Source organism: Talpa occidentalis, unplaced genomic scaffold (genome assembly GCF_014898055.3).
Source record: "Talpa occidentalis isolate TD23 unplaced genomic scaffold, MPIMG_talOcc4v2.1 talOcc4.7, whole genome shotgun sequence".
In the NCBI taxonomy this organism is placed as follows: Eukaryota; Metazoa; Chordata; class Mammalia; order Eulipotyphla; family Talpidae; genus Talpa; species Talpa occidentalis.
Window position 1 is genome coordinate 15,527,140 of NW_023605083.1, and position 13,430 is coordinate 15,540,569.

Sequence of the window (13,430 nt, forward strand, 5' to 3'; positions counted from 1 at the left end):
CATAGAAGAAGCCTTCAGATGGCTAAAATAAACACGCGCGTGTTACCGAAGGATATGTTTACACAAACCATTTGCTCAGCCTCTGAAATAATGAATAAATGAAGATTTTAGTGAAATAATTGGAAGGATTTTTGTGTTTCTGCTGATGCCATAATTGAGTGGCACCAAAGAGACTTTTATCAGCTATTTTCCATGTACATGTGTTAGCAGTTCCTTTCTATGAGTTGAATACTTCATTCTGTAGTTCCTTTACACATGTTTTTGTAAGAAATTGTCGTTTATTACTGCAGTTCTAGAGAGTTGCTTGATTTCCCAGGAGAAATTTAGCAGCCAGTAAAGATTATTTGGATCTGGTGGGTCAGGAGAGGAAGGGCAAAGAAGGAGTAATAGCATTCATTTCATACATCTAACCCTAACACTGTCCTCTGTCATTCACGATATTTGTTGCTTTGCCTGTAAAATTTTTTTTTTGTAAGATATGCCTACCCAATCTATTAAAGAACGAATCCTTTAAAATAATCTTTACTCTATGGGGTGCAAATCATGTTTGCTTGTAAATATATGCGTATGTGTGTCATATGTGTGTCTTCAGAAACACATACACGTGTATACTTATGGCACATGCATGATAAATATGGGAAATTATGTGTCTTATTGTTAGGTAGTGTTAAGAGTTAACTTTCAACATTACACTTAGACCATCCCTATGAATCCACTAGGTTAGCATTTCCTGCTCTCAGTTTGTTATCTTGACACATAACTACAGTACAACAGCTGGGTTGTTCCTGGAGTTCCTGGGGGGAGCTTTATTCTCAGAGTGCTGAATTTCCTTTTCAGTTGTCAGCTCTAAAGTGTGTTCAAAATGCTCAACTTTTTACACAACATTCTGGGCCACTAGCACCACTCTGGGACTATGATAGAAATGCTGATAATGTAGATGAATTGAAAAATCTTAAATTCTAGAAGGATAATTGCAAATGCCAAAATTACATATGACCATTGTTTGGTAACAGGTCTGCTTACTCGTGTTGCTCCTTGTATGTGAACATTTTATTCAGAAGAATTACTCCTGCCTCACCAAAATTATTTGCACCTGTTAGGAAATCAAAACTAAACATGTTACCATTCTTTAATATGACCTCAATATGGTTTTCACACACACAGTATCTGTAATCTGGCTGTTGAAAAATACATTGGGATTTGTTGTAGTTTTGCCTAACTTTCTCCATTTATAAAGAAAGATTTGCACAACACAGCGTTTCCTTTTTATCTAGGAAACTCTTCAGAACACTTCCTAAGAAATTAATTGTATTCCAGCCAGACTTGCATGCTGCCATCCCACAGGAAATGGGTCAGCAATCCATTAAGATGCCATTAGATAATCTAATTTGGAACTTAATCTCTAAATTAACCATGCTCCATACTTGAAGCATACTTGAGAGAAAGAAAAAAAGTTTACGTTTGAATCGATAGGGGAGCCGAAGCGTGAAGAAGGCTGTTTGTTTTTTCTGTAGCTGTGGTCACGTCTCAAGCCGTCTGGTAACCAGGAGAAACCAGACATGATGTAATTCCAGATTGAACTTGAACTTCAGGGACTTAGGATGGGGGAACAATGGACCATAGGAATCAATAATGTCCATTTTCCACATGATTATGTTTGGAGCTTTAAGTTAACCTTTATAGGAGAAGCAGCAGGATTTTCAGTGCAGCCAAAATGAGATGATCCAGAGACAAGATGTTGGAGGAAAGAAAACAACTTTTTCCGTGATATTTTCTGAGCAGCACTGCAGATTCCAACAGGATTAGAAAAGTTCCCGCTCTGCAGTAAACCGGTGGCCTGTTCAGAGCATTCTTTGTTCACTTAGGTAGGACAAACTTAATCTTACGTTTCCTGTCAGATGATTTTTGGCAGCACGAAGGGAGAGGGAGGAGCTTGATTCAGAAAATTCCCTAATGTAAACCTTGCTGATTAACCCTTTGCAATGAAAGAAGTATATTAAACACCTCCCTTATGTAAAGATTCACATTTACATACTCGCATGTGTATTGAGCCCCTAAGAAATCAGCGCCTCCAGCAGTCAACCCACCCTTTATTGTTTTCAGGTTTGCTTTTAGTAGGTATCCAGTGAACTTTTCATCATATTTACTTAAGCAACAAATCAAATAAATGAGTAAATATAATAATGAACATCACAGCAAACTAGGGAAGGAAAAAGATAAAAAGCCAATTCAAGTTCAAGAAATTGAAGAACACAAATTGTGACTAGTCGGATATTTGTGAAAGTTACAATTATACTCTCCTTTGTTAATTCTTGTTTTATATGAAGAAAGATTTTTTTTTTTTTTTTGCCGTGTGAACAGAGTGGCCGGCATAGCTTAAGAACCTTAATCTTTCATAATTTTATGCTTCTGATTCTGATACAAATAAATTGTCATTTAGAGATGAAACTGTGCAAACAACACTGATTTTTTCCTCTTAAGTGAAATCACTTGGGACAGAATCTCTTTTATTTTTGTATAAAACTTACAATTCTATTTAATATAGTATGCCTTGGTGAATTTCTCTAGTGAAAGGGACTTTTTGGAGGCATGATTTTTGTAGAGAATTTTGTCTGCCTTCGAAGAGGCACATATGCTAATAAGGGGAGCAGTAGCACTTGTAACAATAGCCTTGAAAAGGAGCCCAGGGATAGAGAGGAATAGACTAGAGAAAGAGGATGGAAATCAACTTGCAGGGCTCTCTGCAGTGATACAGTCTGTGGGAGGAGATCAAATAACTACTTTGTGCCTGATAATTTTATATTTTTTTAATTGGCTAAAACCTCCCACAGCTATATAAGTTGTTACATATGTATATGTGTGTACTGTAATTTATTTACAATTAGTCATTTTAATAATAATTCTCTATCTTTCATTTTCAGTTCTAAAAAAAGATGATACATACTTTTAAAAAAATCTATTTAATTTGACCTATTTAGGGGAAGATTTTTCCCCCTTATGTCTAAAGTAAACATTGTAAGGAAATGAGGTTTTTATTACTTTTCAGCAGATAGATTGTCTTATTGAAAGGTCTTCTAGAATTTTGGAAGTCTTTTACTAAGAGTGCATTCATTATAAGTACTTTTTTTTGGTAAGCACTTTTAATATTGAGCTGCACTTAATCCCATGTACCAGGACCCTTCTTGCCCTCTGCCCTTTATTCTATAAAATATTTCACCAGCATGTGCCATTATTTTGCTTAGAAGATGCTGGCACTGGCACATGGTAAAAGTTAATGTTCAATCCAGCCTGCCCCAATAATAAAACACATCTGAAACAATTGAATATAAAGTAATGAGGTTTGATGGCCTACCGTTTTGATATGTTATTTTCAAAACTGTTGGTCCCCAAGGAGTAGCAATAAAGAAGCTATTTACCTACTTAGTTAAGAAACAAATATGTTTCTTTTTCATTACTGTGAAGTGCTATTGCTTGCAGTTAGAATAATTCCATGAGCCACCTGCAGTTTATGATATTTGGTGTTTCCCAGAGAGCCCACAAGAGTACTTTTGCAGTTCAGGTAAGAGCTGGCCAGGGAGCTTTCTGATACAGATTATTACAAATAGTAATAATCATTAGAAATCATCTTGCATGCAAATAGGATCGTTCAGATGGCAATAATGATCTTTCAAGATGGGGGGAATAAATCGAAGAAACTCAAGACCTGTGCAAGGGACTTGGTATGTCTCTCTTCTAAGTCTAGCCTCTTCTGAAGTGGAACCCAACCAGCAAATTATTGACATACAGCCACATCTGTATGTGTATACACAGACACACACACAAAGGCAAATACTGCATTTAGCTGAAAAGTATCTGAAATTGGATAAATGAAATGCAGTTATTTATGTTGAAGTTTGAACTCAAGAGTTTCATTTCTGTGGGAATTACGGTATAACTAAGTAATATGAACCTCAACTCATATAATCTCTTATGTAATTCAGGTATAATATACATTCATGTCTAATGATAAAAGTAAAGTGTCTTTCCAAAGAGGGAGGTGAGGTGAAGGGTCGTGGGTAAGAACACAGATCCAAGAACCACACTTGAGACTTCAAATGCTGGCTTCTACAACAATAGCACTATGAGTTGGGCAAGACACTTAACTTTCAGTTTTCTCATCTATAAAATAAAAATACTAATGGTACTTTTATCAGAGGTTTCTTATGAAGAATAAAAGCTTTGAAGTAGGTCAAGCTGATAGAATAGTACCTGGCAAATAATACACATTACATAAATGCTAGCAAATAATGTATTTTCTTTGTTCTAATACAGTAATTCTTAAATATATCCTTAATATATAATAACATATAATAATTCTTAAATATATGGGTACCTAAATACCTTTCATATAGTCCTCCCACTGGGCTGAATGAGCGTGTTTGCGCAAGACACGGTCTGCACTCTCTGTTGCATTGAAGTAAGCAGCCCACATACAATCCAAAAGAGCACAGTGCTGACTTAATGAATGTTTCATTAACCTGCTCTTGGTTGGCTTGCTTTTGCAATTTTGGGTTTTTCCAATTAGCAGGTTTTAGCTAATAATAGGAAAAATTGTATATTGTGCTATTTGTGTGTTGATAGTGTGGCAACAAAGTTAGGAATGGTTAGCTGAAGAAGTAAAGACTTTCCTTCTGGGGATATTTGAAAATAGTATAAAAGGAATTGAGAAAACTCCTTCTTTTAAATTGAGGTATCTATTTTATTTACTTTCGATTCCTTCTGGGCCATTGCTTATATTTATTGCTATCTGTAAGTAATATGGCTATTGATACAGTTGAGGTATGTACAAATATATCCATTTCTTTGCATTTTATACGTATAATAGTCTTTAAAGCTTCTTGCAAGAATCCTAGTCTTTGAAGTCAGTAGGGTAGGCATTTGGTTAAATCAGTATGTAAAATCTAAATGAGCAATATTATTATTCCCCTGAAAAATATTAATATACTGGATACTTTGACATTTTATAAACTGTTCAACAAATGAGTTGCCTCTTAAACATAGCTTAATAAAATTGAATCCTGTCATTATTGAAATAGCTGTGATTGTTTTAATCACCTAAAACTAATAGTTGAAGTAAACTGATTTTGTTTGGTTCCTTGCTTAACAAGGAACCAATTATCAATTTAGAATTGATAATTTCCAAAGCACATGAAATATTGACTTGGTTGCCCAGAGCAACTTTTTCTTTCTTTCATTAAAAGAATGAGAATCAGGCCTCCCCGGTGGCTCAGCGGTTGAGCGCTGGGTTGCGAAGCTGCCTGCAGCCTCTGCAGCACTGGTTCAATTCCCGGCTGCTCCCCGGTCACCAGAGGAGGGTCCCACAAGGCGCGCAGACCTCTCCTGCCGCCCGCTGCTCCCCTCAGCAGCGTACTTCGGTCCTTCTGCCTGCTCTGCTCCCTGCTCTGGCTCTGGTGAATTCTCTCACCTCTCCGCACTTCTGACTGTACCCAGTGCTTGTATAAATAAATAAATAAATCTTTAAAAAAAAAAAAAAAGAGGACCTGAATAGACATTAAAAAAAAAAAAACCAAAAAAAGAATGAGAGTCTATTTTCTCCTTGTAGACTCAAAGACTATTTTATCCAATCCATTTTTTAAAGGAAGAAGTAGAGTGTCTTCTTTCCCCTTAATCCTTTAAGTTCTATAGAACTTCAACTAGATTTGTTTTCAGAGGAGATAGATACATTCAAATCTCATGGCCTAGCACCCAGACCAGACACATTCTAAGCACAAGTCTATTGCTACTTCAGCTAGGTTATCTATCACCCAGCTGTGTGAGATGCGGGAAAGCTACTGTCTCTAGAAGCAAGTATGTTTTGCCTTTTGAAAACTCAGTTCAAAGTTCTTTCCAATGTTGGGGCAATGTCTAACTTCCCAGGATAGCAGTATAAACATAAACCAAGGACCACGGGAATCAGATAGAACTGATTGACATCTGAGGTCTATGTGGGTAACTTTGGGCCTGTTTCTTGACCTCCTTGACCTCTCAAAATCCTCTCCTGTGACATAGGTTGCTGACAATAATTTCAAGAGTTCATTGAGAGAATTAATTGATAAGTGATGCAGCATATGTAAAACACTAAATACGGTACCATGCTTATAGTAGTCCCTCAGCATGGTTATCTTCTAGAAGTTTCTCCCTTTGTGAAAATTCTGTCAGTCTGAACCGTATGGAAGAAACCTGCATTTCTTTCCAATTCAACTCTTATAATATCTTCCCTGTCTCCCCTTTAGCTTTCCTTGAATGACATGATTTGGTGAGTTTCTTCACCCCCAAAATGTCAGAGTCTGTTGCTCTTGAAAATGATACTTAAAGGAAGTCACAGTGCTTCAGAAGTAGTCTGATCATCATAAAAAGAAGCAGGATCATTAATGCAGCTTCAGATCAATTTATTTGTTTGCTTCTTCCCTTTTGGGGCAGCCTCTTCATACTTTTGGTCAAAAAAAGTGTGAGAATGTATCCAGCATATCAGACATTTATTAGTTTGGAACTTTGATTTAACCCATGTGTTTTGTTAATCATGAAATATTGCATTTTATCCTTAGAGTAGAAGTCACTCTGCTTTGTTGTTAAGGTACTATCAGAATTGTTTGTGCTTATTTTTTGTGTCTGATTGTTTACAAAGTACTTACATTCTTTTCTTTATTTAATGGTAAGGCCCACTTATATTTGCTAAAATATGCTTTCAAGTTTCAGTCACACTCATTTTCTGTTTGCCTAAAAAAAATAATGATTTGGCAATGGAAAATGGTAATGAAATTTACTAATGAAACAAAATAAATGCATTCTTGGAACTATACTGATGAAGTAGTTTAATTTGAACTTAAATATTCTGAAGTCTTTCAATTATACTCATGTCTCTTACTAGACAGAGGAGCAAATTATTGGATTGGACATAAGATTATTCACATAATTTTCAATCCATTATGAATTAAAGCTGTTAATCATATTATATCTAACTAGTTTTACATGTAAATAAATATGACTATGTGTGTTTATTTTACCCATACTGATGTTCATTGGCATTGATTTATACTTAGAGATTTAGATATGTAAAAAGCACTCTTACATTTCTACCTGAATATGCAATTTGAGGCATTGCTTGTCTTTTTGAAATTAAATGATATAGGTTATTTTGTTTGGTTACACATTTTTCTAAACATCCTTGTTATAATCTTTGAATTAGTTTTACCAGACTTTTTTCAATGGAACTACCAAAAAGCTCTAAAAGTGTCTGTACCTTATAGTTCTGAATTTAACCTGCAAACTGGCAGTAAGAGACTTGTAAAACTCATATATGGGGTCTGCATAGTGTTAAAGTTTGAGATTTATCTCCCCCAAAAGGTTCATAAACAGTATTGACAAATATATTGCACATTGCAATTTTGACATGGTCATGATGTAGGATGCGAGCTTTGAAAGGTTCAAATAAACATCTAAATTGAATTTGTTAGATACTGTGCAGCAGGACCCCTGTTAGTCACTAACATGAATTTATTTTTATTGAGCAGCTTCCAAAAAATAATAATACATGTCTCTTCTAAAGCAGTGAATAACAAAATGATTGCAAAATCAACCCTGAATTCTTGCCTTTTCTACCACTAATAGGTAGATTTCTACAATAAAGGAGTTACATCTATTTTCATAACTAAAATATACTTTATATTCCTAAAGTATGCAAGTGCTAAATGACTTTCTAGAGCCTCTTTAATTGGGTTTCATTTTGATTTTTGAAGCAACTTGCTTGTTGTTGGTGTTGTCTTTTACTGACAAGGATTATCAACTTGAGATAGTCCTTTATTCATATATGCTTCCTATTTCAGGTGAAAATAAAGAATATAAATTTTGTCAATTATTTTATTTTTATAGAAGTAATTAACATCAACTATTTCCAAATTCTATAAAAATGTATGAGGTCACTTACTTTGTGAACTCAATAAAATAATCATAGATACAGATGATTATGATATGAAGTAATGAATACTGTAATAGTGCTGTGTAAAAGGATAGTGGAAAGTAAGTTTCTTGATGAATCTTGGAACATTTTCCCCAATCAAATGGTATATAGCACAGAAATAATTGTTTACCATGTATACAGGAAGAGAGAAATACGTGAAAATCATTCTCTTAGTCTCAATAACAACTCTTCTTTAGAATTGTGACTTTTGTCAGATAATGAGAACATATCTTTTTAGTTTGAATGTGACCCTTCCTGCATCATTAATTTTTATTAATGCTAAACATCTCTAATTATAAAATCAAAGATGCCTGTATTCTTTTCCAGGGGTCCAAATCACTTCATAAAAATATGTGATCATGAGCAGTTCTTTTTAAAAATACATAGTCGACTGTGATTTGGAATACTTAATTGCTTTGTTTATCTAAAAATTTAGTGAACATCTACCATGTGCTAGTTACTATATGAGATGAAGAGCAAAAGAGCAATGAACCTTGCTATCATGGAGCTCATAATCTAATCGTAAAATCCCTTGAGCATAAAAGGTCACTGTGAACTTTTTCTCATGAAATATTCAGAAATAGACACCTAGAAATGTAGCAACAAACCACGTTTTACATAGAGGCATTACCAGAGTAAAAGAAGTTATGTATAGAATTATTTTTAATATAAGCTTTTTATTAATTTATTTATTTTGAGACAAAATTGTTCCTTGAAGTTAATATCCCATAAGGTTTTCTGTACCCTTGTAATTCCAGTATGAAAAAAAGGAGAATATCTAGGTTGGTAGCTACAATAATAAATATCTATCTTACCTGATGATTTTAAAACTAAAGAAAGGGGTATGAAATTAAATTTCAAATACTGAAATTTGTCTCCATGCCAAACCAAGACTAACCTGGTTTGGAATTGTCTGTTTTCTTGGTTCTCGATATCTATGCAGCTGTTACATAGTTGACATTCAACTTGTTGCATTAGGTATACCCCAAATTGTATAGTGTGGGAGTGTTTTATGATATGTAGATCTGATATTATTTTTTCCCTATAATACTTGTTTAGTGAGAGATTGTTCTAGTAGCAGTTAGAGAACTGTTTTTCAAATATATATATAAAATAACCCCAAATCCAACATAGGTGAAATTGGAGCAGGTTGGAGAGGAACAAGCATGTCTTCTTAAGGCTCCAGTGCTCCTCCCACTTACCCCCACTAACTCCCCAGACTCAGAGCAGCTTAGATGTAGCATGAATGATGTGGAGGGACAAGCAATGTCAGGCTTCTGGTGTCAGCATTTCAAGTTATATACTATATACTAGCCTTCCTGAAAAGTGCATTTCTTCTTATTGTGAGGAAAAAAAATATCTTCCATTATACCTTTTAATTGTATTCAACTGAGAGGCAGGTATAATATTGAAGTTCATCTTTTCAATGAATTGCTTGGAATTAAAGTCAAACAAGATCAGAATAGAACTGGCAAACTATCATGTACTAATGTAGGTTTGTTGCTTTCATTTTCTTTAATCTTATAAAAATCATATTGTATTTACATAGAAGTAGATTAAATATTTTAGGAATAATATCTTCAATTGTGTAAAGTTTAATAATTGAGTATGAGCCTCAACCAAGGTTTTTCTGTTTCACAGCTAGTTTTAATTTCCATGAAAGTAGAGCATGTAGTTATACATGTATAATATGTATAAGTTGACATGTTTATCTCATATTAAAGTATTGGAAAAAGTTATAGTAGTAATTTGATGCCTATGGAAGTTATATTTCTAATATTGTATATTTTAACATTGTATTTTTTTCTCTTTCTCTTTCCTTCCTTCTGCCCCTCTCCTTTCAACAGTCCTGGTACCTGGGCTAGCTTGGTTCCTTTCCAAGTATCAAATAGGACACCCATCCTACCGGCAAATGTCCAAAATTACGGTTTGAACATAATCGGAGAACCTTTCCTTCAAGCAGAAACGAGCAACTGAGGGAAAATGAAATACAACAGTAGTTTAAGAATTTTTTTTTTTAAAAAGGAACTGAGGAAGACTGGACAAAACAAAAAAGGGAGAAAGGAAAGAAACTGAAGAAAGAAGATAATAGACCAGCAATTGCAGCACTTACAATCACTAATTCCCTTAAGGTTGAAACTGTAATGACGTAAAAAAGGGTCGATGATATTTCACTGATGGTAGATCGATCGCAGCCCCTGCAACGTAGCCTTTGTTACATGAAGTCCGCTGGGAAATAGATGTTCTGTCTCTATGACAATATATTTTAACTGACTTTCTAGATGCCTTAATATTTGCATGATAAGCTAGTTTTATTGGTTTAGTATTCTTGTTGTTTACGCATGGAATCACTATTCCTGGTTATCTCACCAACGAAGGCTAGGAGGCGGCATCAGAGGTGCTGGGTGACGGAGCCATGAGCCAGCCATTTTATAAGCACTCTGATTTCTAAAAGTTAAAAATATATATATAAAATCTCTGTAGCCTTTAGTTATCAGTACAGATTTATTAAATTTTGGCCCTTAACCCAGCCTTTTCCAGTGTGTAACCCAGTTTGAAATCTTAAAAAAAAAGAAAAAAAAAAAGGAAAAAAGAAAAAAGGTAAAAAAAAAAAAAACAGTTTGAACACAAAGGCTCTATGGAAGAAATGCCTCTATGTAGGTGAAGTGTTATCTCTGCATGCAACAGTAAAAATTAATATAATATTTTCCCCACAAAAGAAACACTTAACAGAGGCAAGTGCAATTTATAAATTTATATCTAAAGGGGAATCATGATTATAAGTCCTTCAGCCCTTGGACTCTAAATTGAGGGGATTAAAAAGAATTTAAAATAATTTTGAACGAATTTATTTTCCCCTCAGTTTTTGAGGGCATTAAAAAGGCATTAAATCAAGACAAATCATGTGCTTGAGAAAAAAAAAAATTAATGAAAACACAGCACTTATGTTGGTTTAGCTGCAGCCTCCTTGGAGGTAGAATTTATTTATTTAAAATTACTGGTTGCATCAAGAACCCATAGGGTATACAAAAGGTTCTATAAAATCTGCATTATAGAGACAAAGAGGCAGGCAAATCCATGTCACAAGGGTAAAGCTAACAGTTTACAAACTGGGAACGCCAGGGTGTAGGATATAAAATGCACTCTTGAGGAAGCAGATGTAATCAGGGTGCTGAAAACTTGCATGGTGCTTTCAGACATTAGCCTTGTTCAACAAATTTCTTGTATTGACAGATCTGTAGTGTGCATGGGCAGACACATTTTGCCTCTATGTCTCTTAAAATTTTAATTAAAAATACTCTTTCCAGTAATCCTAATTTGCACGAAGATATAATGTCCACATTACGTGCCTTGCCTTGAAATCTAAAAAACAAAAAAAAAAAACACAAAAAAGTGACATCACTACACTTGTTTTGCTGCATTTATTATCATTTTAAATCTTTACCATTTTTATGACAAAATATTTTGTACTCCAGACGAAGAAAAATGTGTGACATCATGGATTTTTTAGACAGTTATACCTTTATCTCACATTTATAAAGCATATCATGGCTGTGTATAGTTGCCGCTTAAAAATTGTAATCGACCAGCAATATTTTCAGTATTTTGGTGTTTTTTCTATTAACCTTTCATGTTTTTCATCTTCCAATTAATATTTGGGGGGGAGGGGTTTCAAATTTATACGAATTATGCAATACCAAGTTTTGCCTATGTAGGTAGTGCTTTTAGCTGTATTGGTTATTATAGGTAAGTACACAGATTTAAAAAAAATAATGTATGCTTTTTTTTGTTTGTTTGTTTTAATTGACCAAAGTGGGTACTGCTATTTTTGCAGTGTGATGAGGTCCTTTTGTGTACTGAGAGATGGACAGGGGATTTTTTTTAATATACATATATATATATTCTGGGGTGGGTGGGAGGATTTTTAACACTTTACAGTGTAGCTGTGAAGCAGTGCACCCTGAGATGGGCCTGGGCTGCAAAGCGACTGTTCTGCCTACTGTGACAAACTTCAACTTACACAGGTTCCCCCTTCTCTAACTTCCTACCTGGGGTGCAAGCTGAACTCATTTCTGGTGTTCATAACAACAAACATAGTAAGAACAAGCAAACACAAAACATTCTTCTGGAGGCAGACTTGGCTTAAAACAAACTGTCTTTTATCATTTTTTTGTTGGTGGTGGTGATTCTTGCAAGTTGTGGATCAACAGTGGAGAGTGAGCCTGTCTCATATTTGGCAGAGATAGTCTTTGAAATGTCCACATCGTGGGTATTTCATGCTTTGGGAGTTGAACACACGAGTATGACTTTCTCCTGTATGAAACGTCATCCCAATAGGAGGGAGTGCTCCTCTGTTCTTTCTCCACCACTTCTCTTCCCCATTTATTCATTTCATTAAAGATAGTGTATGATTTACCTGTGACTCACTATTTCAAATGGATGGCAGTGTGCTTGGATTTTTTTTTTTAGTATATCCTGAAGATTGAACAGAGGGTTGCTATTATTAAATGTATTTAGACTTATAGATTAAAAATGAAAGTTCAAATTTTAGGGAACAAAAAAAAAAAAATCAATCTTAAATTTTCATGTTACCTGCCCTTGCAAACCGGAGCAGAAGGAAAATTCAGAATTTTAAAAAATTAATCTTCCTGTGGATAAATTAAGCCTATTAGATGATGATGGGACCTTAAAAAGGGTTGGTACCTCAAGTGTGCATATATATATATATATATATATATATATATATTTTATATATATATATGTGTGTGTGTGTGTGTATTTGATCTAGTTTCCCTGAGGGCTAGAAGATGGAAGGAGACTGGTTTTATTTTGCCCTCCCACCCACCAGCCCCCAGTCCCAATGAGGAAATTCATTACTCCAAGGAAAATCTGTCAAAATTAGTGACACTGAGGGGCTACCTTGAGGAGTCCCCCAACCCATATCTCCCAGGCCATGACCTAATAAAATAAACTATCCATTGTTCTCACAGCATATCATTTAATAACGAATACTTTAGAACAATGCTTATGAGCCTGAGAATTGTGTTTGATGAGCTCATTCAGTTTGATAGTCCAACTGCTGAATAGCACGGCAGGATCCTAGCAGCACAGGTTCCAGAGGAAGTCCCGGTCATTTCTGTAATCCTTGCCTTGGTAGACAACAGATCATCTCAGCCAAGCTCTCCTTGTCTGTTTTGACCTACTAGGTGAACTAATCAACCTCACAGGACATGCAGTATTTTTTAAGGGCAGACTCGCTCTCTTTTTTGCCAGTGAATGAGCAGTTCTGGCTAACTAAGTTACACACTGTGTGTATTCCTGCCTGCCTCTTGAATACAAAGGCCTAGTTCAAGTGTTGCTTTTTTTTTTTTTGAAATCGTTTTTTTTTTTCTCCTTTCCTTTTGAGATAAAACTATTGAAAATACTACTATAT

The 13,430-nt window shown here is 34.8% G+C and overlaps 1 protein-coding gene across 7 annotated transcripts in view; it reads left to right on the forward strand.

The window, feature by feature from the left end:
- The window catches only part of NFIB (nuclear factor I B), a 233,137-nt gene that overhangs the window by 216,780 nt on the left and 2,927 nt on the right, over positions 1–13,430 (forward strand). For all 7 annotated transcript variants that reach the window (XM_037494564.2, XM_054689684.1, XM_037494563.2 and 4 more), the window contains one exon: positions 9,844–13,430. This exon is cut by the window's right edge and continues 2,927 nt beyond it. In XM_037494564.2, the coding sequence (XP_037350461.2) occupies positions 9,844–9,973 (130 nt within the window). In that variant the 3' untranslated portion in view covers positions 9,974–13,430. The remainder of the gene's footprint in view (positions 1–9,843) is intronic.